Source organism: Acomys russatus, chromosome 25 (genome assembly GCF_903995435.1).
Source record: "Acomys russatus chromosome 25, mAcoRus1.1, whole genome shotgun sequence".
Taxonomy (NCBI): domain Eukaryota; kingdom Metazoa; phylum Chordata; class Mammalia; order Rodentia; family Muridae; genus Acomys; species Acomys russatus.
In genome coordinates this window covers 34027383-34052281 of record NC_067161.1, presented here as the reverse complement: position 1 = coordinate 34052281, position 24899 = coordinate 34027383, and the positions used below count along the sequence as shown (strand labels likewise).

General features: G+C 49.5%; 1 protein-coding gene across 1 annotated transcript in view; it reads right to left on the bottom strand.

Annotated features, from left to right (window-relative positions):
• Window positions 1-24899, bottom strand: part of Fstl4 (follistatin like 4) — a 409490-nt gene that overhangs the window by 96834 nt on the left and 287757 nt on the right. Inside the window, exons 5-6 of the mRNA XM_051167894.1 lie at window positions 21082-21275; window positions 17238-17361 (exon numbers count right to left, since the gene is read on the bottom strand). Of these exons, the coding sequence (XP_051023851.1) occupies window positions 17238-17361; window positions 21082-21275 (318 nt within the window). The remainder of the gene's footprint in view (window positions 1-17237; window positions 17362-21081; window positions 21276-24899) is intronic.

The window sequence follows — 24899 nt, the reverse complement described above, 5'->3', positions numbered from 1 at the left end:
ATATGTAGTCGATCGGCAGCACAGTCTCCATGTGATGCCCCGTAATGTGTCTCAGTCTCTTCCTGCTGCCTGCCAATGCAGATATAGAACTCTCAGCTCCCTCTCCAGGACCATGTCTGCTTGCATGCTGCCGTGCTTCCCACCACGGTGATAATGGACCAAACCTCTGAAACTCTAAGCCAGCCCCAATTGCTGGGGTGGGTGGGTTAGGGGAGGCTCTCCTTTTCTGAGGAATAGGGGAAAGGGGGTAAGGAGAAGAAGGAGGGAAGGTGGGACCAGGAGGAGAGGAGGGAGGTGGCTACGATTCAGATATAAGTGAATGAATAAACAAACAAACAAACAAGCAAACAAACAAACAAACAAATAAATGTCCTTTAGAAGAGTGGCTGAGGTCATGGTGTCTCTTCACAGCAATAGGAACCCTAACAGACACTGGGCTTGGCAGGCATGGGCGGTACCCAAGCTCCAGGGCTTCATCCTGCTTCTGTGTCCCTTTCTGAGAGGTGCCTCCTTGCATCACAGGGCAGGGCTCTGGCAGTGCACATGTGTGTTATGTGTGTGTGTGTGCATGTGCATGTGTGTTGTGTGTGTATGTGTGTGTGCGCATGTGTACGTGTGTGCATGTGTGTGTGTGTGTATCTGACTTTGCCTCTGGGTAACCTGAGTGCATCAGTCCTGTTTGGGGGATCCAGGCAGCCTCTAGCCTCCTGGGGTGCCATCATATTATTTGATTCATCATAGTGACGCCAGAGCAGCCCAAGAATAAAATACACTTTACAAGTGTGAAGTTAACTAGCAGACTCCACTTGAGGCTCTTCCAGTCCCAGGGACTAGACACTTCCCATTAACAAAACACCTTCATTTTCAGAGAAGCCCATGTTCACAGCTTGCCTACTAGAGCTTGCCCCCACAAGTTATGATTCATATCTTATTACAAGGTGAAAAGAGACAGAAAAAAAATCTGGGGGGTAGAGGGGAAAGCCTAGTGACTCTTTCCAGCAAGTCCCAGGGAGTTTGATTTAAAGGGACATTGTCATCTTTAATGTTTTCATCCGCAGAAATTAGAGAGTACCACTGCGGTAATTTAGAGGCCGCTGATTTAGGGGCAGCCTTCGTGGGCTGCCTCTGCTGTATTTCCCTTTTTATGGTTCCAGAGAGTATTTCCTGAGAGATAATAATGTTGGGTGATATTTCTCCTTTGTCATGTGGAGGCCCAAGAAGAAAATTAAAATAGGTCCGTTCTTCCCCCCTCTCTGAGGCCCGGCTGCAGACTGGAGGTCTGCCACGGCCTAGTCTAGTCACCCCATCACCTTGAAGCCTGGCTCTGTCCTCTCATGCCTGACGTGGCTTTGTCAGCATCTCTGGGTACCCGAGAATGCCCATCTCGCTTTAGTTCCTTGACTGTGCCAATCCTGGCTGACTGACTATTACAAACTTCTTTGCTTCTTCCCAGCCAACCCTCAGAAAGGCTCTGTAGCAGTCTCTCTTCCAACTCTGCCCTAAACACAGTTGAGACTTTGGTCTCCTCATGCCACTCCATGGAAGAAGCTCTCCTTAAAGTTGCAAAGACTCCAAACTACTGAAGGCACGCATGCGCTCTTCTTGTGCTCTGTCCAGATCTTCCAACTGGCCCAGTTAGCTGCTTTGTTCTCTGGCTTCCAGGACACTGCACTTAGCTTTCTCCCTGCTCAGTGCCGACATCTCTCTCTTTTGCAGCTGGCGCTCCCTCATTTCCACGACTCCCCCCAGGGCTCAGCCTTGGCTGCTCTCTACCCACCCTCCCCAACTCAGTGGCCTGGTCTGACTTTACTGTTTCAAACAATGTCAAAATGCCAATGTCTTCCTTATTTGGGGCGAATAGACCTTTTTCCTCATCTCCCCAGGAAAAGTGTCACACTATACCCTCCAAAGATTTTGTTTCATCCAGTAAGAAAAATGGTCCTCAAACTGGCTTCTGGGGAATCCCAGGATCTCAGCCTTCTTTCCAGAGAGCAGACTCAGCCTTAACTAAATGGCTGGGTGTCGTCTTGCCCTGGTGACTAGAGAAACCTCCCTTCCAACTTAGCACAAGGCTTATGTTCTTTTCCTGGACGAGACCATCCTCGATCCATCATAGCTAACCTGTACCGCCTACTGCCCATCCTGCCCTGCCTTCCCTGTGATGTTCTCGAAGCACCCTCCCTGTTCCAAGTCCCAGAGTTCTTGCTGGTGCTTATACAGAAGTCACTGCAGTGAAGGGTTCTACCGACAGAAGGAGTTTTGTTCCCAGGCCTGCTGAACCTCCATGGCCCACGCGTCCGCTGCTGGGAAGCATTTGTGTAGGTGACCTGGGACTGATTCCAGGGGCTCAGGGTGCAATTGGGGAAACCAGGAAAGCTTAGGAGAGCTTAGATGTGGGTTCTATGGGAGACACTTCTGAGACCTCTGACTGTAGGGTATTTTTAAACAATTGTGCCTGTGTGTAGATGCTCACCAGCCTTCAGAGGGCAAAACCAGACGTTACGTCGCCTGAAGCTGGAGCCATAGTGCTGTGAGTTGCCTGACATAGAGGCTGAACTCAACTCAGGTCTTCTGGAAGTGCAGAAAGTGCTGAGGCATCTCTCCAGCCTGGTACCTGTATCTCTTGATGGGCACAGTCCATCAAAGCCCTTTGAAAAAAAAAAAAGGCCCTCTACAGGCATCAATGGGATGATATTTCATGTCAAATAGGGTCACCAAAAAATAATTTTGTGCTAATGTGTCATATCCCACATTTTGCTAAAGGGTATTAATTGAGTTTTGCAGCCTCGCTGACAGTCAGGGGAAGAACCAGTCCCTTGATTAATGAATAAAAAGATGGAGAAAATCAGGCAAAAACATGGCACATGCAAGCTCCAGGATGCTAGAAGCAGGAAGAGCATCCACATTGGTGCTTAAGGCAATGTGTGGAGTTGTGGGTGGCATGTAGCCTCTTATGACATATGGATGGGGGCTCTGAATTACCGCGATTCCTGCTAAGTCCTTGGTCTGTTGGATTCCAGCTGTGTGACTGCAGGCAAGTTCCTTAGCATCTCAGTGCCTCAGTTTCCCCATCTCTAACTGGGGCCACACGCTGTACTTTTTGTAAGGATTGTCATGAAGTGAGGAAAAAATATTTTATTGGCTAATGCAATAAACGTTCTAAGTAGTAACAAAACCCTTGGCTCGGTCAGCAGCCACAGCCTCCTGCTTTTTGCTTCCTGTGTGTGAATGAATCCTGTGCACCTGACTGGTACCCAGGGCATCTCTCTGCTCACAGTCCACAGATGTCTAAGGCTGGACACATGGAGATCCAGAAAGAGCTTGCCAAGTTGGTTCTGGCCTACTATGGATTCAACACCAAGGCCCTAATCTAGTCCTTCACAGATTCTGGAAGCAGGTTCTGGGTCAGACTGTGGGACCGGATGCTGGGAGTGGGGGCTCAACAGTTAGGATCAGCGGTCTAACCTTTGGGTGGATATTTCCCCATCCCCAAGCCACAGGTAACCTGCAAAGACAACAGCTTCCAAATCTGAGGTGCCAAAAGGACCCCCATGAAATGTACGCTGGTGAGCAAAGCTGTTAGAAAGACTGAGAGTCAGAGCAGCTTGGGCGGGAACGTGGGCTTTGACAGCAGGCTCCTGGGTTAAAGCCCCGTCCTGTCGCTTTCCAGGTCTGGAAAATGGGCAAGTTATCAAACACATGGGACCTCAGGGCTTCATTTGCGAAGAGGAATAACATAGATTGTTGTGAGGATTAATGAATTCACCTAGACGGGCTCAGCACCAGCTATTAATGCTGGGTGATTACCTGAAATTAATGACGTGGCTTCAGAAGGCAGCTCTGTGGCATGCTCCGAACCTGTGGTGCTCAGCTTCTGGGTTGTGATGCTTCTGCACTGCGTACTGACCCCATGCCCCGTCCACATGGCACATGTCCATCCCGGATGGGCTTCCCCACTGTGGGCCCTGATTCATTTTCCTCAGTAGGCAATTTGTAGGTAGGGGGACAGGGACAGGCCTATCATGTCACCACTGTCTTCTCAGGGCTAAGCCCAGAGCTTGCCTGGAGCAGATCCTGGGCATGCAGAGATACATGACAGCTAATGTCACCAGTTGCTTCCATTTAGGGCGTGTGATGGTTATTTTTCTCATGGCTGTGACAAATATCCGGAAGAAAACAACTTTACAGAGTAGAGGTCTCTTCCCGCTCATAGTCTGAAGGGACAGAGTTCACCCTGGTGGCAAAGGTCAGATAATGGGAGCAACTGGTGGCTGTGGCTGCTTGCCCATGTCTTAATGGATCAAGAAACACCCAGAGTGGGCTAGAGGCAGGGTGGGGCTATCACCTTCGGAGCCTGTTGCCCAACCAGGCCTCTCTTCCTCAAAGTTCTACAACCTCCCTAAACAGCGCCACCAGCTGGTGATCAAGTGTTCAAACATAAGATATTCTACATTCAAGCCTCAACAGACTTCTCCTTATGCATATGGCATAGGAAAAAGCCCAACAGCCTGCGTTGCCGAGTCTGTGACTTTTAGGGCCTTGTGAAGATTTTTGTAGTGAATGAGGCCATGTGCTGAGCCATTTGACATCCGTGGGTGTGTCTCAGTTCACTCTGGGCATTTACTGTCCTGCAGATACTAGCAACAGGTGCTCATCCAGGGACTCTTATCCTGAAGAGGTCTCTTGGGACCAGCATCATCTCCTGAGGACTAGGGGCAGGGACTAATGTCCAGCAGGCTATTAGTGCACCTTGTAGGTAGTGTGCCATTGTAATGTCACACTGTCCCTTAATGCTAGCAACTGCTTCCTGCATGCATCCTGGGCATCTAGAAGCTGTTTTGCTTGCAAACATTACAGTTAGAAAGGGCCCATGGCCTTCTGAGATATTCTTTGGTTCAGTTGGTCTAGTCCGACACAACTCATTTAGAGTGAAACTTCCTAGACTCTGAGGCTCTTTAATATTTCATCTGCCTGCCGGCCTGGCCACGGCTACTTACAGAGAGCCTGTGGTCTGGGAGCAAGGGATCATGGGCTTGGGCTAGGTCTCTGCCCTTCATTCCAGGCAAGATCAATCAGCTCTTCTGACTTCAAAGGGATGCAGACACAGCGCAGAGGCTCACAAGGGGCCCGCATGGCCACATATTCCTCACGCCTCCTCCTAGTTCCATTTAACTGAGAGGTCCTCCCTCCCCCTCAAAGCTGCCATGGCCCAGAGCTATTAATCAACAGCTACACAGCTGCTGTGAACCCTCCCTCCGGCCTCTTACCATCTCTGCTCTCCCTTTGCATGGGCTTCTTTTCAAACTCTTCCCAAGCCACTGCTGGAAGGCAGGTAGGGGAGGGGAGGCGGTGGAGAGTCTGGCCATGAATATTCTGAAGTGAGCATCCAGTTTGTAGGATGCAGAGTTGACTTGGGGGGACCCAGGGGTCCTGCTCAGGCCATCCTTTTATGGTTACAGCATTGCCAGTAGAGACGCACCACCTTTGCCCTTAAGTCAGAAGCAGCTGCCAAAGACTCCCCTGCCAGTGGGAGCTGCCCTCCCTGAAAGGATGCTCTATGGAGTCTTCAAATGCCCTCCACTGCGCCCTCAGGACTGGGAATGTTCCATCACACCCTTGGCTGGAAGCAGGGGGGAGGGGATGGGAGGACCCAGGTGGACAGAACGTGGCCTCTGCATGACACAGTCCAACAAGTAGCCCCCACGGCAGACACGGATTTAGGTTGGAGGCATGGGGCCCTGTGATGGCCAATGCTGGTTGCCGACTTAACTACTTCCGTAATCAACTGAAACCCAAGCCACTGGGCACACCTGTGAGGGATTTTCTTGATTGGATCATTTGAGGTGAGAAGACCCACCCCAAATCTGGGCCATCCCTTCTGATGGTACCCCATATAAAAAGAAGACATGGGAGAAGGAAGCTTTTGCGTTTTGCCTGCTTGCCCTCACTCTCACTGGCAGCTTTATCCAGCCTCTTGCTGAAGCATTCCTTGGCTGGTGTTAGGACTCTTAATACAGATTGATGACTGGCAGCTCCCCAGGGGTCCTCTGGGATGTCAGTACCAGAATGGGACTGCTGAGAGGTCCAACCTGTGGCCTACCAGATTCTTGCCCTTTTCACTGGAAGACGGCCATTGCTGGAATGCCTGGACCACAGCCCATATGTCACTCTAATAAAGCCCATCCCTATGTGTATGCATATATATGCATGTTTGTGTATGTGTGTGTGTGTTGGTGTGTATGTGTGTGTATGTGTGTGTTGGTGTGTATGTGTGTGTTGGTGTGTGTATGTATGTGTGTGTGTTGGTGTGTATGTGTGTGTATGTTGGTGTGCATTTGTGTGTTGGTGTATGTGTATGTTGGTGTGTGTATACGTGTGTTGGTGTGTGTATGCATATATTGGTGTGTGTGTATGTGTGTGTTGGTGTGTGTATGTTGGTGTGTATGTATGTGTGTGTTGGTGTGTGTACGTGTGTGTTGGTGTGTGTATGTGTATGTTGGTGTGTGTACATGTGTGTTGGTGTGTGTATGTGTGTGTGTGTTTTATTCTGTCAGTCCTGTTCCTTTAGAGAATCCTGACTAACAGTAAAGGGCTGTTACTGAGCCTGAGGCCTGCTCTGGGGTGACCACTATTGCTTTCTCAGCTCCTTACCTCTTTGGAAGACATTCTACAATTTCTCTTCCTTTCCAAACCCAGAACCCTGAGCTTCATGAGGAAGTTCCGGTCACTCACTGGCAGCCACTCATATGTCATCGTTCCCAGGAGGCATGGCAGGAAGGCAGGGCTGTGTTGTGGCAGGCCCTGCTGGCAGGAGGGTGGGGGTCTGCCTTACCTTGCATGGATTCTGGTGCTAGGCGATGTTGGGTGGTACAAGGAGACGTGGGGCTCTGCTCGCCCACAGGGATGGACCCTGCCTGCTCCAGGCCCATCTGCTCATCCAGTGAGTGAGCACATACCAGAGGCTGCCATGGCTCCTGGTCAGCATCAGGAGCTTTCTTGATGATGAGTTATATGACCTCTAGTTCTTTGTTGCCCAGCCTATCCACTTTCATTCATTCTCTCTGAACCAGCCATAGGCTCAGACTATACCAACTCAATCCTTAAATATCCTACCATGTCCTGAGTATGAACGATGTAGCCTGAATATGGTTTATGGCAGCAGCCTCCAGGCCAGGGCTCAGCCCAAGCTTCTTGAGAGCTCCTAGGTTGTCAGCTGGTACCAGGATACTAGTGAGGGATGCTGAGTGATGGGCGCTCTGAACATACACAAAGGCAGGGACATAACCTTTGCCTCCAAGTCCTTATTTCTTTACATTTGAACCTATTGCCAGTCACCAGTGTGTTTTCAGTGCCATCACGTAGAAACAGAAGTGGCCTTTTGAAGGTTGGGGCTAATTCTTTTTGTTGGTTTGTTTTTATTTGTTGGTTTTGGGTTTTTCAAGACAGGGGTTCTCTGTGTGTAGCCTTGGCTGTCCTGGACTTGCTCTGTAGATCAGACTGGCCTGGAACTCACAGAGATCCACCTGCCTCTGCTTCCCCGAGTGCTGGGATTACGACTAAGAGCTCCCGGGTCAGGGCCAATTCTACAGATGGACAGGGCTAACATTGCCTCTGGAAGTGCGCTTGTTTTGGGGAGCTGAGAAGCCATTTGGATTTCAGAGGAAGACCTCCTACAGACACCTGTTAACTCAAGGGAGAGTGGGGACACTTCTGAAAAGTCTGCTCGTTGGGACTTCAGCTTCTCTATAGAGCCAGAAGCCCCCAGATTAACCAGGACACTCTGTACAGTAACTGCCCACCCCTCAGCCAATAACTGTGCTATTCTTGTGTGTGGTCCTGGAGGGGTGTAAGTTATATGTGTCTGAAAGCACCCGGGATGTACCAGCTGCAGGTGATGGCCCAGGGTCCTACCCTCTGTGGCAGTCTGTGAGTGGAGTGTGTTTGCTGTACACACACTGTAGGGGAAGAAAGTGGAGACCCTAGAGGGTCCTGGCTAGAGCAAGGTGTGAAGCTCCCCCCAAGTCTTCAGCTGCAGCTCCTGCTGTGTGTGGACAGATCTGCAATGGGTGACCTGGCTTTGGATGGAGCTCTGTAGCCTCCAGTCTCCCTGGGCTCTGGGGACCTGTGTGTGGCCTACGGTGGCTCTGGAGAGTCAGCAGTGGCTGGCTGGAAGAAGCTCTGCCTGGGAAGTCTCCCAAGTGTCCAGGAAGACTATGAACCTAGAGGTGCCATGTAGACAGGGGACAGTGGGGTGGCTAAGAACACCTCAGGCAGCCTACTCAATTAACCTACTTGGCTCAAGAATGAAGCCCTGTGGATATGGGTCCATCCACAGCTGCAGGAAATTTCCTAACAGATCACAAGCAATTGTTCCATCTAAAACCCTTTCTGAAGACAAAACACCCATGCCATCTGGGACCTCTCCCCAAGGCTCAGCATGCCAGCTGCTGCACATCTTCCTGGGGGCAGCTCCACACCAGGAGCAGGACTGTGGCCGAGAGGCTGAGATCAATCTGGCTGGCTGTTCTCTGGTCATTGCCCAACTCTAGGTGGGACTCACAGGGGGAGTCAGGGCAGAGGAGACTAGAGCTTTTCCTGTTTCTGATTATATAAGCTTGAATCAGAGATGCTTAGTAGGTAGGTCCTCCTTCACATAGTCAGAACGCCTGCTTCTCCATCACTAGAGAGCGTCTCTCATTGGCTTGTTCATTTGCTCGTTTGCTGTGGTCCCATATCCTTAAGGACACAAGTGGCCAGAAAGACTAACTTCTATAGTGACCACGACCTTGGACTTTGTAGGTCCTGTACACACAGAAAGTGGATACGACTTGGGTCTACACATGTTACTGCAGAGTTCATTGCCAGACTCTTGGCCTTGACCTTCCTCAGTCTCTAAGGAGCCTCTGGGAGACATCTGACAGATTCGGCCAGGTGCCTAGTCATACAGGTAGCCAGGGCCAGCTTCTGAAGAGAGGCCAATGAGGTCAGCATGGAGTGAGTGGGAACATGGCAGAAGGCCAGCTGGGCTGGGAGGTAACTTAGATTATATAGGGGGGACAGGACCTCTTTGCCAGTGGAGATGTCCAGCCTTTCCCTCCTTTCATTTTATCCCTCTGTCCTCTGCCTTGTCCCCTGCCACCTCTGTGGATACTCTTTAGTCCTATAGCCTCTGTCAATATTCCAGCCACCCACTACCCTTTCTGTCTCAACCTTGGACCCAGAGGGAGGCCCCAGGAAAGTTCTGGGGTAGTTAGAAGCCACCTTGGTCTCTAGGGATGGAGTGGCGCCTGTGAGAGCCATGACAAGAAGGGGCAGCTGTATGGGGAATTTAAGATGAGGTAACATCTGGTGGTCTGGGGTCTGCAATCCCCTCTTACCTGGTGTTTAAGTAGCAGCATAGGCACCAGATAGCTCTCTCTACCTACTCAGAGCTTCTTGGCTCCCAAGGTATGACTCTTCAGTCTGTGCTTATCAAGGTCACCATGCTATTGGGGCTTGATACTGAGTGTGACCCATGGGATGCTCACTCAGTCATCATGTGCTATCATGGACGTCCTCTGACCACTGCCCTCTCAACTTTAGGTCACATGTCTTGTGCAGACCACAGACTGGGCCTCATAATGATAGCTGTAGGGTCTTGCAAAAGACTCTCCCTGCATCTGAAAATCTGTGGTAAGAGAAGGAGGAAAGATCAAGGCAGTGGACTCACGGCTATGTGTCAAGGGTCCAGCCATGGGAGGCCCACCTTTGTATCCTTTACTTTCTTATTGCTATGGCCAAACATCTGACAAAGGGCAGATGAAGGGAAATACTGACTTTGGCTCATGTTTTGGGGTGTGGCCCATCCAGGCAGGTACCGACAACATCAGGAGTGTGTAAGGCTGCTTGCTGAGTGGGTCAGGAAGACAGGGCAGGAAGTAGAGCTGGATCATAAGCCTTAAGACCACTCCCACTCCAAGCTACCCACTTCTTTCATCTAGGTCCCACTTCTGAAAGAGGCTACAATCTCCCAAAACAGCACCACCAGGTGGGAACAAAGTGTTTCTGCATGAGCCTGTGGGGGACACTCCACACCTAAACCATTAGAGCCTTTCAGGTGTGCTTCCTCTCACTTCAGAGCACCTGGTCATCACCAGGTACCTCTCACTCCCTGCCAGCCATGCCCACAGGAAGGCACAGGTGCTACTGGCAGGCCACGGAGGCAAGCCCACTCACTGTTCAGGTTTTCACTCTGTGTTGTAAGTATTCTTTCTGGACTATTGCCTTGGAGGCAACCTTGGCCACATAAGTACCCTCATTGAGATATAGGCTTTGGATAGCTCAAGCTCGCACATCCTAAGCCTCCCCAACACTACGATTCAGGGGAGCAAGCATGGAAGTCAGAAATATGACCTTCAGTGCTGAATTGCGCATTCAAGTTTCCACAAAAGCTTTGCAAAAAACAGCGAGATTCATGATGCCAATACGTTGCTATCCTGTAAAAGGCTGACATTTCAACTGTTCTCATTTATATCTCTGTAACCAAATCTTTTGCCTCCTCTGCAGCTGTTTTAAAGCATTTACTAATATCCAGAGAGCTCCACGCAGAATTTTTAGTATTTTTATGATATATGAAGTCAGGCTGGGCTGCCTGACCCTGTGAACATGAGGTGGCTCTGTAGCTCTGGGGTAATAATAATGGGCAAGGTGTCCAGACACCCCATCCTGCCACCCCCTCCAAGAGTAAGGCTTAAAAAAATCACCAAAGCACCATATTTTAATGAGTTTTTTGCAAGTTGTATATAATAGATTTTCCCATAACAACCTATAATTAGTTCATTTTCTGCTATTCAGTTGCCCTGCACTGAGGCCGTTGACAGCTTCCAGCTGGGATCTTTAAAAAAAGGAAGACTGAGCTCCAACAAAGGCAGAAAATGCTGGGCCTCACAATGCAGTAGCAAACTACTGAGAAGAGAAAGAGGCAATGAGTGTGGTTTTGAGACTTCAAAGTGGATAGAGGAGGAAGAGGAGGAGGAGGAGGAGGAGGAGGAAGAGAAACAGAGGCAAGCCTGGGACTGTCTATGGGATCTCAGAGGATGGGGTGCAGGGCTTGGCCCATGTGAGGGAGGGAGCGAGAAAGACTTCTTTGGGGAGGAGTCTATTGGGATGACCTTGAAGTGTGGGGACAGCTGAGGGGAATGTCAAGAGTGTTTAAATGCATGAGAAGGTTCTGGAATCATGTGCATGGGCAATGCCAATTCTGCTATGTGTTGGCCATGTAACCTCAGGTTGGATATTTAAACTTCACTGAGTTTGTTTCTTTACCTGAAAAAGTGGACTCTGTGCACATTGCTGGAACATGGTAAATGCTAATGGTGTCTCTATGACTGTAAGAGCCCATTACCAACCACAGCCCCTGAGGGTGGTGTGGGCTCTGAAGCCATCCTCTAACCTACCCTAACTGCTCATAACCTAGGAACTAATGGCAAGGATGAAGCAGGGCCCACCTACAACTGCACTCACAGTCACTCGATGTGGGTGACCAGCCCAAGAGAGCCGGTCGGAGGACTATGGCTGTTTTATTCCACCACCTTGGTGATCACTGGGTTTGAGGAGGTGGGTATGGAAGCCTGGAAAGTGTCAGACATTACTGGTCCCAGGGGATAAGATATGAGCAGATAGACACTGCCTCCCTTCCACTTTGCCGCAAAGATGGTGGAAAAACACAGGCAGCTTCATGAGGTCTATCTGGTTCAGAGTTGCCCTGGCTACAGGAGTCGTGCAGTGAGGAGACCAGCACACCTTTCCCACCTTTCTGCATGCCTGGAGCTCCCAGGTGCCAGAAAGAGGCCTGGGTCTGATTCCCACCCTGTCAGCACCCTGGCATCGCTGGTGATCTGAAATGTTACCATTTGAAGCTCACATGGCAGCTCAAAACCTGCCCCCACCCCCACCCCAGCCCACACGTTTGCTGGGCTTGCCCTCAGAGGATTAATTAATCGGACGAGTATCTTTCTGAAAAGTAGAAGGAACTGATAATGAATTTAAAGAGGGGAAAAAAATAGCCCATCATTAAGCGACCTGTTTCTTTCCCCATGATCCCAACTTGAACATTCGTGAAAAGTGTAAAAACATGCAGAATCGAGAAGCTTTTTTTAGGTGAGCGACTTTTAAGTTAATTGACTGTGATGAACAGTCAGGAGCAGCTTGCATCCTGTTTGCTTTCCAGCGGCTCTGGAGCCTGGGTCTCTGCCATAGCAGGGACAGGTGGCTGTGGGGGAGGAAGGGAGGGAGGCGGAGGACACACACAGAGAGGACACGGTGTCTTTAGTTCCTAGACCTGACTTTGATCTGGGTTGTCAAAAGGAACTTGAAAACAATGCTTAGTTGATAGATGGAGTGGGACAGGGGGGCCTCCTTCATCTTTCATGCCCGTCAGCGTTACGGGATGGGTGACTGGGGTGGGAGTCCTAGCTCTGCCTGATGGTCAGAGACAGATGGGTGCACGGGGTGGAGGAGATGGCTCAGCTGCAAGCATGGGGACCCATGTTTGATCTTAGACACCCGCCTCCCTAAAGCTCAGCCTGGCGGCATGTGACTGTACTACTCTAGTACTGGGGAGGCAGACATAGGCAGATCTCTGGGACTTGCGGGCGGGCCAGCCTTGACTACTTGGTGGGTTTCTAGCCAATGAGAAACCCTCTCAAAAACCAAGGTGGATAGTGCCCAAGAAACTATATCTGAAGTTGTTCTCTGGCCTCCACACACCTGCACACACACTAGACACACACACACACCTGTAGACACACACACACACACACACACACACACACACACACACACACACAGAGAGAGAGAGGAGAGGAGAGAGAGAGAGAGCGAGAGAGAGGGAGAGAGAGAGGAGAGATCTGGTGAGAGGAGAGAGAGAGAGAGAGAGAGAGAGAGAGAGAGAGAGAGATCTGGTTCTCATTGTTACACATCTGTCCCGTGTCCTCTTTCCGGAGCATGGTATTCACCTACCTCCTAAAGCCAGGAGGGAGATGCAACCTCTCCCTCCTGCAACTCTTAGCAGGGCAGCCGGTAGCCACGGAGCCTCAGTGAAGGGGCAGGACTACCGCACCAGAACATCCTCATCAGAAGTGTCCTCTCTGTCCCCACCCAAACTTATCCATGTATGTCATTTTTTTGCAGGGCAAACATCCAGACCCATCATCTTTGTTTTGTTTTTGTTTGTTTGTTCCTTTTTTGTTTGTTTGTTTGTTTGTTTTTTGAGACAGGGTCTCACTATATAGGCCTGGACAGCCTGAAGGTCAGAGAGCAGTCTGCTTTTGTCGCCCAAGTGCCAAGATTAAAAGTGTATGCCACCACTCATACCTATCCTCCTCAGTAGAGTGACAGAGTTTGCCTCAAAACAGAAACTAGAAAATGAAACCCCAAGCGCTCAACTTCTGCCAGCCCATCAACTCCAGCTGTTAAAATTAAGCCCGAAATGTCGCTGCTGAGATGTGTAAGATAGGCCTGGCTTTTAGTGAGATTTCGTGAATGGCCACCGCTTTCTAGGGAATCAGTTATGCCTGTATGTCTCATTTCAATTACTCATTTAAAACTCACCCAGCCGTACATCTATCACTACAGCCCTGGGAGTTTGTGGTTCCTATAACTTTGAAAAGCTATTGATCCCTGGGTGCTCAGAGCCTCAGCATGTCAGGCCTTTATAGCTGGGTTAACTCATTTTGCGGCTTCCTCAATGGCTGCAAGTTTACATTTTATTGCATATCTATTATTTGGGCTGGGCTGTGATGAATGGTTCGGCTGCCTGGTTCAAAACAAGTGCAAGGCAACCGCAGAATCTAATTTGCTTCAATAACGATGATTAGAAGGCTTTTCAAATGATAATCCAGGAACGGGAGCAGCAGCCATCAGGGTGCCCTTCCTGAGACCTATGGTTGGAACTGAGGGGACAATGTGGCCCCTTTTCTGCAGTGGCTTGTGTTTAGATCTGCCTTCATTAGGGAAACTATCTGTCTATCTTCATGGGCAGCAGTGATGCCTGCATTTCCCCTAGAGCAAAGCCAAGAGCTTGCTGTTTGGCTTTAGATCCATTCCCAGCACCAAGGATGTAGCATCCGTTGGCCACAAGAATGATGGTACATAGCTGTATCAATTACTTTACCTACTGCCATGACCAAATGCCTGACAAAAGCAATGTAAGGGTTTGGTTTTGGCTCACAGTTTGAGGGGATACAGGCCATCAAGGTGAGAAAGTCAACAGTGGTAGGAACATGAGGCGGCTGGATATATTGTATCCACACTCAGGAAGTAGAGATGAGAGAGAGAGAGAGAGAAAGAGAGAGAGAGAGAGAGAGAGAGAGAGAGAGAGAGAGAGAGAGAGAGAGAGAGAAGGTGAATTATGGTGCTAGCTGCCTTCCCCTTTTCAAGCAGTCTAGGATCCCAGCCTGTGGGACGGCTCTGTCCACATCTAGGCTGGGTTGTCCCAGGTTAACTAACCTCATCTAGAAACTTGCTCCTTGCACAACACAGGCACGTCGCAAGGTGATCTAGACCCCTTTGCAGAGGAGCTGGAGTTTAGACAGCATTTCTAGAATGCATCACTTCTGTCCGCACTTCCTGACTTGACAAACAAGTCTGGCTGTAGTCCCTTCTGATGCTGCTTCCCTGGTCCATCTGAGGTCCATGGGATTAGTATTATGTGGATGGTGAAGTTAGTGATGAACCAAGTCCTGGGTTCAACAGGGAGGGTCTCTCTAGTGATAGTCAGGTCAACACTTAGCATGTGTCTCTCTGAATCATCACCTTCACTGTTGTTGTTGTTGTCGTTGTCATCATCATCATCCACATTTTGAGTAGCCTTTACGTGCTATAGATATCTGAGGTGTAAAAATCCCCACCGCTGTGGATTTAAAGCCACTGACTACTCAACTGTGTGTTTACAAAATTTCTGGTCATTTAGTAGTCAGCTCCTGAAACGTTTTAAAATTTTAAGATTTATGGTTGGGGAATAAGCCCTTGATGCTCCAGGCAGGGACTTCTAGCAACAGGACAAGCCTACAAGTCATTCGCACTTTATCATGAACTAGAATCAGCAATACAGGTTTTGGGTTTGCTAGTCAGCAAGGGACAAGGACATTAGAAAGCAAACACAATCATAGTACATCAAGCAAAGCCTTGTGATGGTGGCACACATAACCCTGGATACTAACGATGCTGCGAGCCGGGAAGCCTTCTCTTTTCCCACAGAACCACACCAGACAACTGAGTAACTCCTTCAGAGAGAAATCACTTGCTTCTCTGCTTTATGGCCTCCAATGCATCTTTTTATCATCCACAAAGGTCCCTTTGCCATCAGGACAGAGAGGAAATGCCTCTTGAGAATACCCAGAGCTCACAGAAGTGTTGCTACACTGCAAGACCACCTTCTGGAAAGACAGAATTCTAGGTGAGTGCCAGGAGAAAGGATCCTGCATTCTATGCCTTAGGGTGTTCACCATCTCCTGCCTGTCCAAGGCCAATGCCCACCATCAGGAGCTGGAGCTTGCAGGTGGTGCCCACAAATACATCATGGGGCTCACACATACATGCTCTAAGCAACCCCAGCACCCTTGAGGGCAAAGCATGTTCTTCTGGTCTCTAGTGTGGGCCCAGCACACTAGCTGGCCTAGGTGGGCCCAGATGTACCTTTCTAAGGTTAGCTTCTACGTCAACAAGCTTAGACTTAGCTTGAAGGACTCTCTAAGCAGGCTTGGCACACAGTGGGGAACTCTAGGAGGAGCCACCCAGGGCACCTCTTCGGTTTTCATAGGAGTGAAAATGCAGAGGGAAACAGCAAGAGTCCTCATGATGATTAGCAAGCTGACTTGGGAAATGCGAAGTTGCTCAGGAGTGAGAAGCTCTGTCTCATCTGACACCACAGAGCTAACACTGAGCTACCGGTCTGCTCTTGTAAACCTGCACTCTGCTTCTGGTTCCTGGAAGGGGTGCACATTTGCTCTTCTTCCTTGAGAAGTGACCACCACCAATATCCGCTTAGACAGCAAGTCCTGTTTGCTAAAGATCAAACTGTCTTAACTAGAAACCTGCAGATTTCAGCTTCTGTAAAGCTTGTTTAGTTCCCAGGAAAGAAAAAATCTCCTTTGGGGTGGGGATTTAAAAGACCACCCTAAGATGGTCACAAGATTACGACAATGCCTAACCTTATGAAATATATATGGCTGGGTCTCTTTAACCAATAGCTAAAGGCTATAGCAGTACATTAATTAAAGAAAAAATTCCTGACAATTGTTCACTGGGGAAGGTTGAGAGCTCCCACCCCACCCAAACAGGAGTACTTACTGTTGGTTGCTTCCCTAGGTACCCCCCTACCTCTCTTGAACATAGAGATTTTCCCCATTATCCCTGGCTAGTGTCTAGGCCCAGCTTCTGCCTGGCCATACCTCCAGCCTCTGGTTTAGTCACCCTGCAGGCAAGGGTCCCCAGTGGAGCCTGGTTGCCGCTAGCTTCAGCACTACAGTTTCCTGTGAATCGAAACCTTCCCTCCTAGAGGAGGCTCATGACTCAAGAGGTAAATAAAACAAGGCCAGGAAGCTCTTGAAACTCACAAGACTCATAAGACTCACAGGACCCGCCCCCTCAAGTTATTTAAGTAACAGAAATTGCAGGGCAGAGAAAACTGACCAGCCGACTTGTCTTCAAATCCTACAGGGAACTGTTACTCTGTGAACTATGGCCCATGCTATGGTAGGTTTTCAGCGATACTGCCACCTTTGAGTCATCCAGTTTCCTTTAAATAATTCTAATAACTCCTCTGGTTCTCCAAGCTGGACTTGAATGGAGTCGTTTCTGTGGTCTGTCACTGATGTCATATCTGAGGTAGGTAAACATTTCTTCATGCCTCTCCAGGAAACATCCAGATGATAAACATCAGGATTGTTGCTATATCCCTGCTGTAGTTACAGCCTCAAGTCCGTCCATCAATGAGGAACATCTTTATTCAAAAGGCAGATGGTGGGCGAGCCCTCTCCTCCCTGCCCATCTCCTTTTACCCTGTTCTTATAGCTCAGGCTTGTACAGAACAACCTCAACTTCTTCTTTCATGTCTAAGTCAAATCCACCTGGAAAACTGCTGAGGTGAGACTCATGTGTTCTAAGTACCCACAGTCCAGCTTCCGACCACCATGGCACGGGGAGACCTGAGGAACTTAGTCCTCATGCCCACAGCCCTGCGCAGAGGTCTCACTTACGGAATGCCGTGTAGAACTCTCCAAGGGTCAAGGAGCCGTCGCTATTATAGTCATCAAATTGCAGGAGATCTCCTGGTGAGCATCCACTCAGGGAACCATCCATGCCCTGCTCCTTTAGCACATACTGTGAGGTGAGAAGAGAAAGCCAGAGTTACCCGTGAGCTCAGCATCATGGATGTCGCTGGAAAAAAAAAATGCCCCAGGTCTAGTCAGGGTGTGAGAGCAGAAGAAGTTCTGACTGAATGTGCATTGTTGACAAAGCCATGTCAACAGATCTGACCAGACCTGTCTCAGTTAAGTTTCTGTTGCTGTGATAAAATACCCTGAAAAAACAAAAAACAAAAACAAAAACAAACTTAAAGGGAGAAGGGAGTTTTTACGGTTCCAGGGGACAGAGTGCTGTCAAGTCATGGGGCACACGGCAGTGGCAGGGAAGGTATGGTAGCGGAGCAGGATGCTGGCTGTGAGGTTACATTACCACTCAGGAAACACAGGGAGAGTGGGAGATGGGGACCAGGCTACTAAGACTAAACTTGCCCCAGTGGCCCACTTCCTCCATCAAGGTTCTGACTTCTAAAGAGTCCGCGACCTTCCCAAACACCACCAGCCGGGACCACAGGTTCAGACACCTGAGCCCATGGGGGCATATTATGTTTCAGCCACAGGGAGACACGGGCCACCCCTGCCTTCCCTATTCTTCCAGGGCCACAAATGTCCACCTCAGTCCGGCTTCTGATTTAGGTGCTATTGGCAGACTCTTGAGGATTCCTCTGTGGTGATGGTTTAACTAACAGGACACAGAACTCCTGCCCCCATCATAGCCAGCCACACACTAAAGGTCATTTGGGTACAAATTCCACGCACCCTCACTTGGCTGAGTACCAAGAGCTGTAGGCTGGGCAAGGGAGATGCTACAAAGGAAATCAAAAGAAAGGAAATTATTTTATTTTATTTTGGGGTGGAGGTAGAGACATTTTTTTTCTCTTTAACATTCCCAGCTTGGTCTGCTGTATTAAAGGCAATTTAATGTGATAATATTAAAAAAAATGACCCTTCACCCAGCAAGTAAGAGTGTTCGATAAAAAGGAGATCAACCATGACGCCTCAGATCAATCTTCCAAAGATGGAAATTTCCCTTTGTCTATTTCTACATTGGAAATTGATTAACTTTTCATAGAACAGACGAGTTCTTCCCTCCGGCACCTCTGAGTCAGTGTCAAGGCAAGGCTCGCATTAGCTGGGCTCTGCTTGGTGGATTTATGAGATGGACTTTAAATATATTAAATTTTAAAGAGGAAATCATAGTCCAATTACCACGCTTGTTAATGGCTTCAGCTGCCTCTGGCCACGACTCTGTCAGGTTAGAGCAACGAACCCCAGAAGGTCCGTTGGGAGTCACTTGGATTTTGGTACTGGGTGTTCATGACTGCCTCTGCCCAGGGCAGGCTGATGTCACCTGTCCCGTGCTTTCTGCTCAGCCTGTGGTATGAGGAATGGGTGGAGGTGCGTTCCTGCTGGTATCCCTAATGAACAAGACTCTGGGCTTCCCCAGAGCCATTCTTGTTAAATGTGGGCTCCTAGCCCTGCCTCTTGGGGTCTTAGCTAGAGCTAAGGGCTGAATACTACTGATAGTGTAGGGATGTTTTGGTGATACTATGCCATCTGTGGGCGGCAGGCCTCCTGGGATGCTTGGGTTTGCATGGCAAGTGGAATGACGTTATTGGTTACTTGATTCTCTAGGGCCTCAGATTCCAAACCTTAAAACATCTGTGAAGTGGGACAGTAGCAGTCCCGATCTCATAACAGAGGATGCTGAAGGATGAAGGGGGAATGCTGCTGCTCCTGACAATGATGATGATGATGTTGCTGCTGCCCACGGAAAGCAAGCATGTGCCCAGTATACTGCTAAACATGTCACATGCCTTACTGCTTTAGAACCATTAACTCTTGCAATGACCCTGTGAGGTTCACAGATGAGAGATGGAGACCTAGGAGTGTGGGGCCACCCGAGACTCACCAGCTCGTGCATGCTGGCAGCAGACCCTGCCTGCAGGCTGTTGGCTTTTTTTTTTTCATTCTTTAATTTTATTAATTTATTCATATTACATCTCGATTGTTAGCCCTTCCTCTGTTTCCTCCCATTCTTCCCTCCCTCCCATTTCCCTCCTTCTCCCCTCCCCTATGTCTGTGACTGAGGGAGACCTCCTCACCCTATATATGCTCTTAGAATATCAAGTCTCTTCTTGGTAACTTGCTATCCTTCCTCTGAGTGCCACCAGGTCTCCCCAACCAGGGGACATGGTCAGAAAAGGGGCACCAGAGTTCGTGTGAGAGTCAGATCTCACTCTCCACTCAACGGTGGAGAATACCCTGTTCGTCGGCTAGGTCTTGGTAGGGGTTCGAAGCTTACTGCCTATATTCTCCTTGGCTGGTGCCTTAGTTTGAGGAGGACCCCAGGATCCAGATCTGCCTATCATAAAGTTCTTCTTGTATTTCCAGGACCCTGTGGGTCCTACTATTTCCCCTAGCTTATATTCTTAGCTGCTGTCCTACGTACAACAAAAAGGCTGTATTTATCCACCATGGGCAAAGGGCTTGTTCAGTGATCTGGCTATCAATGTTGATGTTGAGAGAAAGAGAGAGAGAGAGAGAGAGAGAGAGAGAGAGAGAGAGAGAGAGAGAGAGAGAGAAGAGAGAAAGCGCATGTTTGCATCTGAGTGCTGCACATGCATGTGCATATGGAAGCCTTCTTCAACTGCCTTTGGCTGTATAGAGAGAGGCTGGTCCTCTCACTGAAGCCAGAGCTTGCTCTGGGATTCCATCTTTGTGTCCTTTACAGGTTGATGCCACACCCGCCTGGCTTTTACACACTCCTGGGGCTCTGACCTCTGGCCCTCACACTTGCACAGCAGATGCCTTACCTGCTGAGCCACCGCCCCAACCTCCAGGCTACCATCTTGTTGAGGTCCATGTACCATGGTTAAGAGTCCCTAAGTTGGCATCAAAGGTGAGAACGCATCTCTGTCACCTCTTCTCAGGGTGACCACTCTGTAGTCTCTGGGGTGGAGCTGTCTCCATGGACCACAGTGCCTGGGAAAACTGAACCTGTTTCCTTGGTTATCTCTAGTTTGATTGGGCTCAGAACAACACAGCCCTTCAGTCTCATGCTAGCTTTCCTGCCACCAAGGGCCTACAGGCCTCTCTCCCTGGCACTGGCTGTGGCAGTGATGTTGCTTCTTTTGTGATATAGACACTAACTACCCATGCGCCTCCTTGTAGTTGGGCAGAGTGGTATCTTCCAACCTACAGCCTTTGGGGAAGAGGTGAGCTTGGGGGTCAGATCCATCGGCATTTCTTAGAGCACTGCCTTTGCAGGGTGAACACAGGGCTTTCTACAAGCAAAACATCTGGGAAGGGGGCAGTCATTGGTATTAGGATGCCAAAGAGCATCACTGTCACTGGGCCGAGGCTTTGGGAACCCTTAGGTTGGAGTGCCAAAGATGCTCACCACAGCAAGTACTACTCCTTTTTGATGTTTCTGCCATTGAAAATGACTCAAAGCACCAAAGACTGGTTTTCTGAGGAAAACACCAATGGGCAGCCCCTCTGGGGCAGGTTTTACCTACAAGCTGAGGAAGCATCAGAACTGGTTTGTAATCACAGGCTGAGGTGTCAGGTGCCAGGGAGACATGGACAAGAATTTGTGTGTAAGACATTCTCAGAGGTGCTGACAAAAAGTCCTAGCAACCTGTGACAAAGACAGGTATGAACAACTGTCCCAACCCTGGAGCTTGAGTGTTTCTTTACCACATGGGCCACAGCTCCAACGGAATGCCATACCCACCTGAGCCAGCTCCAAGCTGCTGAGGTGGCCATTGTCATCACTATCCAAGTCCTTAAACAGTGACTCCACCAACAGGCGCTTTTGGGAGGCGAGGTTTTGCCTGTGGGTCCCCTGTTGGAGTGGCCGTCTACGGCTCTGAAGAGCCAGAAGGACATTTTTGAGGCGAGCATAGCCAGCCATGGTGCACATGTCACCTGGAAAGAGAAGACAGGGTTGTTAGGCCAAGTGCATCCTAGGGTCTTGAGAGAATGTTCCACCCATCAATCAATCCATTTACCCAAGTCGCTTATAAGCAAATGTTGGGACAGTCCCAGTGTGCAGTATGAAGTGCCACTGTCATAGAGGGCAACTGTTGGGACATTTCCAGTGTGCAGTATGCAGTGCCACTGTCATAGAGGGCAACTGTTGGGACATTTCCAGTGTGCAGTATACAGTGCCACTGTCAGAGATGGCAACTGTTGGGACATTTCCAGTGTGCAGTATGCAGTGCCACTGTCATAGAGGGTGCCCACTTGTTCGTCTGCCCACCCACGCAGCCTACTGATATTTAAGCCAGATCTCATATACTGATAGTATATGCACCAGATGGACAGAGTAGGGGGCGGGGAATTCTTCCAGTGGAATTTGCAGCTGCTGTCCTGTGGGGCGAGGAAAGCCAGCCCCGATTCCATTCTGTCACAGTTCGCTTTTTGTCTTAATCCTATCTTAAAGGCTGCTTTTGAATCCTTGGCCTCATAGATTAGGGAGTTTTAGTTAACAGGGCTAATAATCCCTGCTTAAGGTAATTAGGTACACTCCCAGAGCTGGGTTACTTGAGAACGAACATGTGTACACAAGTCCATGACCAAGAAACAAAAGGAAGCATTAGGAGATTAAACCGGAGCCAACAGCCCATTACTCTTAGGCCTTTTATCACGGGTGTGCTTGCTGAACGCATCAGCATTGCATGGTTCTTTGGCAAATGAGCCCTGTGATGCACAGTGACATGACATAGTTTATCTTGCTGGTGATGGGGCCACCGTACAGGGCGCAGCCAGTAAACCGGGGCTGCAGGGATGTCACAGAGCAGTGGTCCTCCAGCTCTGCTTCGCCCCCCCCCTTCCCCGGGGGGACCAGGGGACGGGGGGAGACACCAAACACTTCCTCAGCCTGGCCTTGTTGAGCCTGGGAGTACTAGTGTGGGCTCCCCTACCCTCCGTTTTACATGGAAGATCAGTGGGAGCTGGGTATGGACTGTCTGGGGTCAGGGCCTCGTCCCTTGAGTTAACCTCTCAGGGCTGGATAGTGAACAGGCTTAAGTTTGGGGGCCACTCGCTTTGTGAGTCTCAGTTCTACTGCTTCCAGGTTGTGTAGCCTTGGACAAGGCACCTCAGTGATTTTTATCTGAGAAAGGGGGTAACAGTGCATCCCACATGGGTCTGTTATGAGGGTTAATGCACATAGCCACACACAGCTTTACTCTGAGCCAGTGCTCAGTGACTGGTAGCCGCTCTCCCACTTTCGGTTGTTAAGACCATGACAGGGTGACTGCAGAGCCATATGAGGAGCTCTTTCTTTCTCCTGCCCTTCGTCTCTCATCAGAGAAGGCCAGATGGACCAAATACGTTTCCTTGCACTTGTTTGTGTTTCTAGATTTCCTTCCAATTTGGGGTCAATTGATTCTTTTCAGAAACAAATGCCCATTACTATTTCCTTTGTGTGTTTATTTAGAAGGAAAAAAAATCAATTGCTGGGTTCAATATAATAAAATCTATTCGCTCCCTGGGAGTCGCCAAGCATCGTCTTCCATCACCCACCTGCTCATATCCCTCTCTTGCCTGGTGATCTGTTCCTAAGAATGCCCAGGACCTGTAAGCTGATGTACCCCATTTTTCAACCTACATGGCTGTGGATTATTGAGCATGGCTAGGAAAAAATGTGTTTGGCGGCTGGATTTTTTTCTTCTCTGAAAAGTATAGCATGGTCTCGCAAGTCTGGTGCTTGCAAGCAGAGCAAAGATAAGGATGTGAGAATGAGAGTGGAGGGGTGGGTGCTGAAAGAAATAGTCATTCATGTGGAGGCTGGGCATAAACTGGAGGGACTTGAATTTCCCCAGAGACAGGCACCTGCACCAGATGCTGGGAAGCTGGTGTCTACAGTGACCAAAATGGTATCAATAGAAGGCCTCCCTCAGACATGCTAGTTGGCGATGCACATCCTAAGAACCTGGGATGTCAGGGCCACCTGAAGGCTACACCAGGCAGGTTGGATGGGGAGTGAGGTCTTAGGCTTGCTGGTCCCCTAACCTTCCTACAGCTTCTTGGAGCTGCCTGCTGCACTGTGCAAGAGTCTGTGGCTAGACAAGCTCCACCATGGCAGCTGGGAGACCATGAGGGGGTCCTGCTGAGGTGGAGCTGCGGGGCTGTGGTAACTTAGGCTCTGTTCTCCTATCAAATCTTGAAAGTCTTCAGGCTGTGGATACAACTTAACTGCTAGAGTGCTTTCCTAGCATGCAAGAAGCCCTGGGTTCAATTCCCAGCACTGCACAAAACTGGGAGTTGTAGTACACACCTGCTAACCTGGAAATCCTGAGGTGGAGGCAAGAGGGTCAGAAGTTCAAGGTCATCCTCAGCTACAGAGCAAGTTTGAGGCTAGCCTGGGTTATACGAGACAATGTCTCAAAAAAAAATTTTTTTTCATACAGTTTTTCTGAGCACCCAGAGGCTTTGATCTTGTGTCTAGAAGTCGAGCCGGAGGCCCAGGTGAGCGCCGAGTCTCCAGGCCACATTGCTCCCATCTGTGCAGCAGGATGTACTGGCATTCTATGCGGTCATGCTAAGGCTTTAAAGGGTGTCTTAAGGAGTAGGAGATCAGCTTTGGGGCGGGGGAGGGAGGCTGAACAGAGGTTAGACCTGCAGTGTGATGTGGCAAGAGCTATGGATCGAGGCAGAGGAGGGAGAGGCATGGTGTACAGGACATCTAGAACATCTGGAGGCCAGCGGAGCCACAGAGTCACTCACAGGCCTGTGGAGGACAACAAGGCAGGAGAGCGTGGCTGGTCCATCTCAGAAGGACAGAGGGGCATAGGCTAGTGTGAGAGCCAGGTCGGGATCCAGGCACAGGAATCTGCTCTTCCCAACTCTTGTCCTGTCTTTTCTTTCCTGAGGATTTGTCCCCCTGTCAGTCCTCTGCAGTGCTGGGGACCAAACCCAGGGCCTTGTGAGTGCTAGGCAGATATTGTACTATTGGCTTACAGCTCGGCTCTCTGGCAGGGAGTCTTAGATAGCTTTTCATCTGTAGAGTAGTCATGCTTCAAATGAGTGCCTTAGAGAACTCCATCTAAAAGAAAATCATTAAGTCACCTGCCTAGAGTCCTGGCCCCCAACCTTACACACTGAGGACATAGTAAAGAAAGCCCCACGTGTCAGGAGTTATGCACCCACAGAGGAAATCCCTTTAAAGTCTGTGGTCTACCCTTTTTTCCTGGGGACACACTTGAGGCTTCTCCTACACACAAGCCTTCCTGGTAGCTCCGTGCCACCATTTCACTACCATCCAGCCTTCCAATTCAGTCTGAGGGTGAGCTTTCCTCCCTGAGACATGTTTGAGACCAGGATGGCTGTCTTCTCAGGAGAGTTTGCTGGCTTTGGTGTGTACTCCACACTGCCCCCTTTGATGGAGACAGACAGGAGTGTCTCAGCCACACAGGACACTGCACATGTTTGCATCTGCCAGACCCGTCTACCTGAGGCTCCAAAATCCTGTTTCCAGTTCCAAACTATTTAGTTCATCATGTGCCGACCTGATTACCATCCCTGGGACCTGTGCAAAGGGACAAC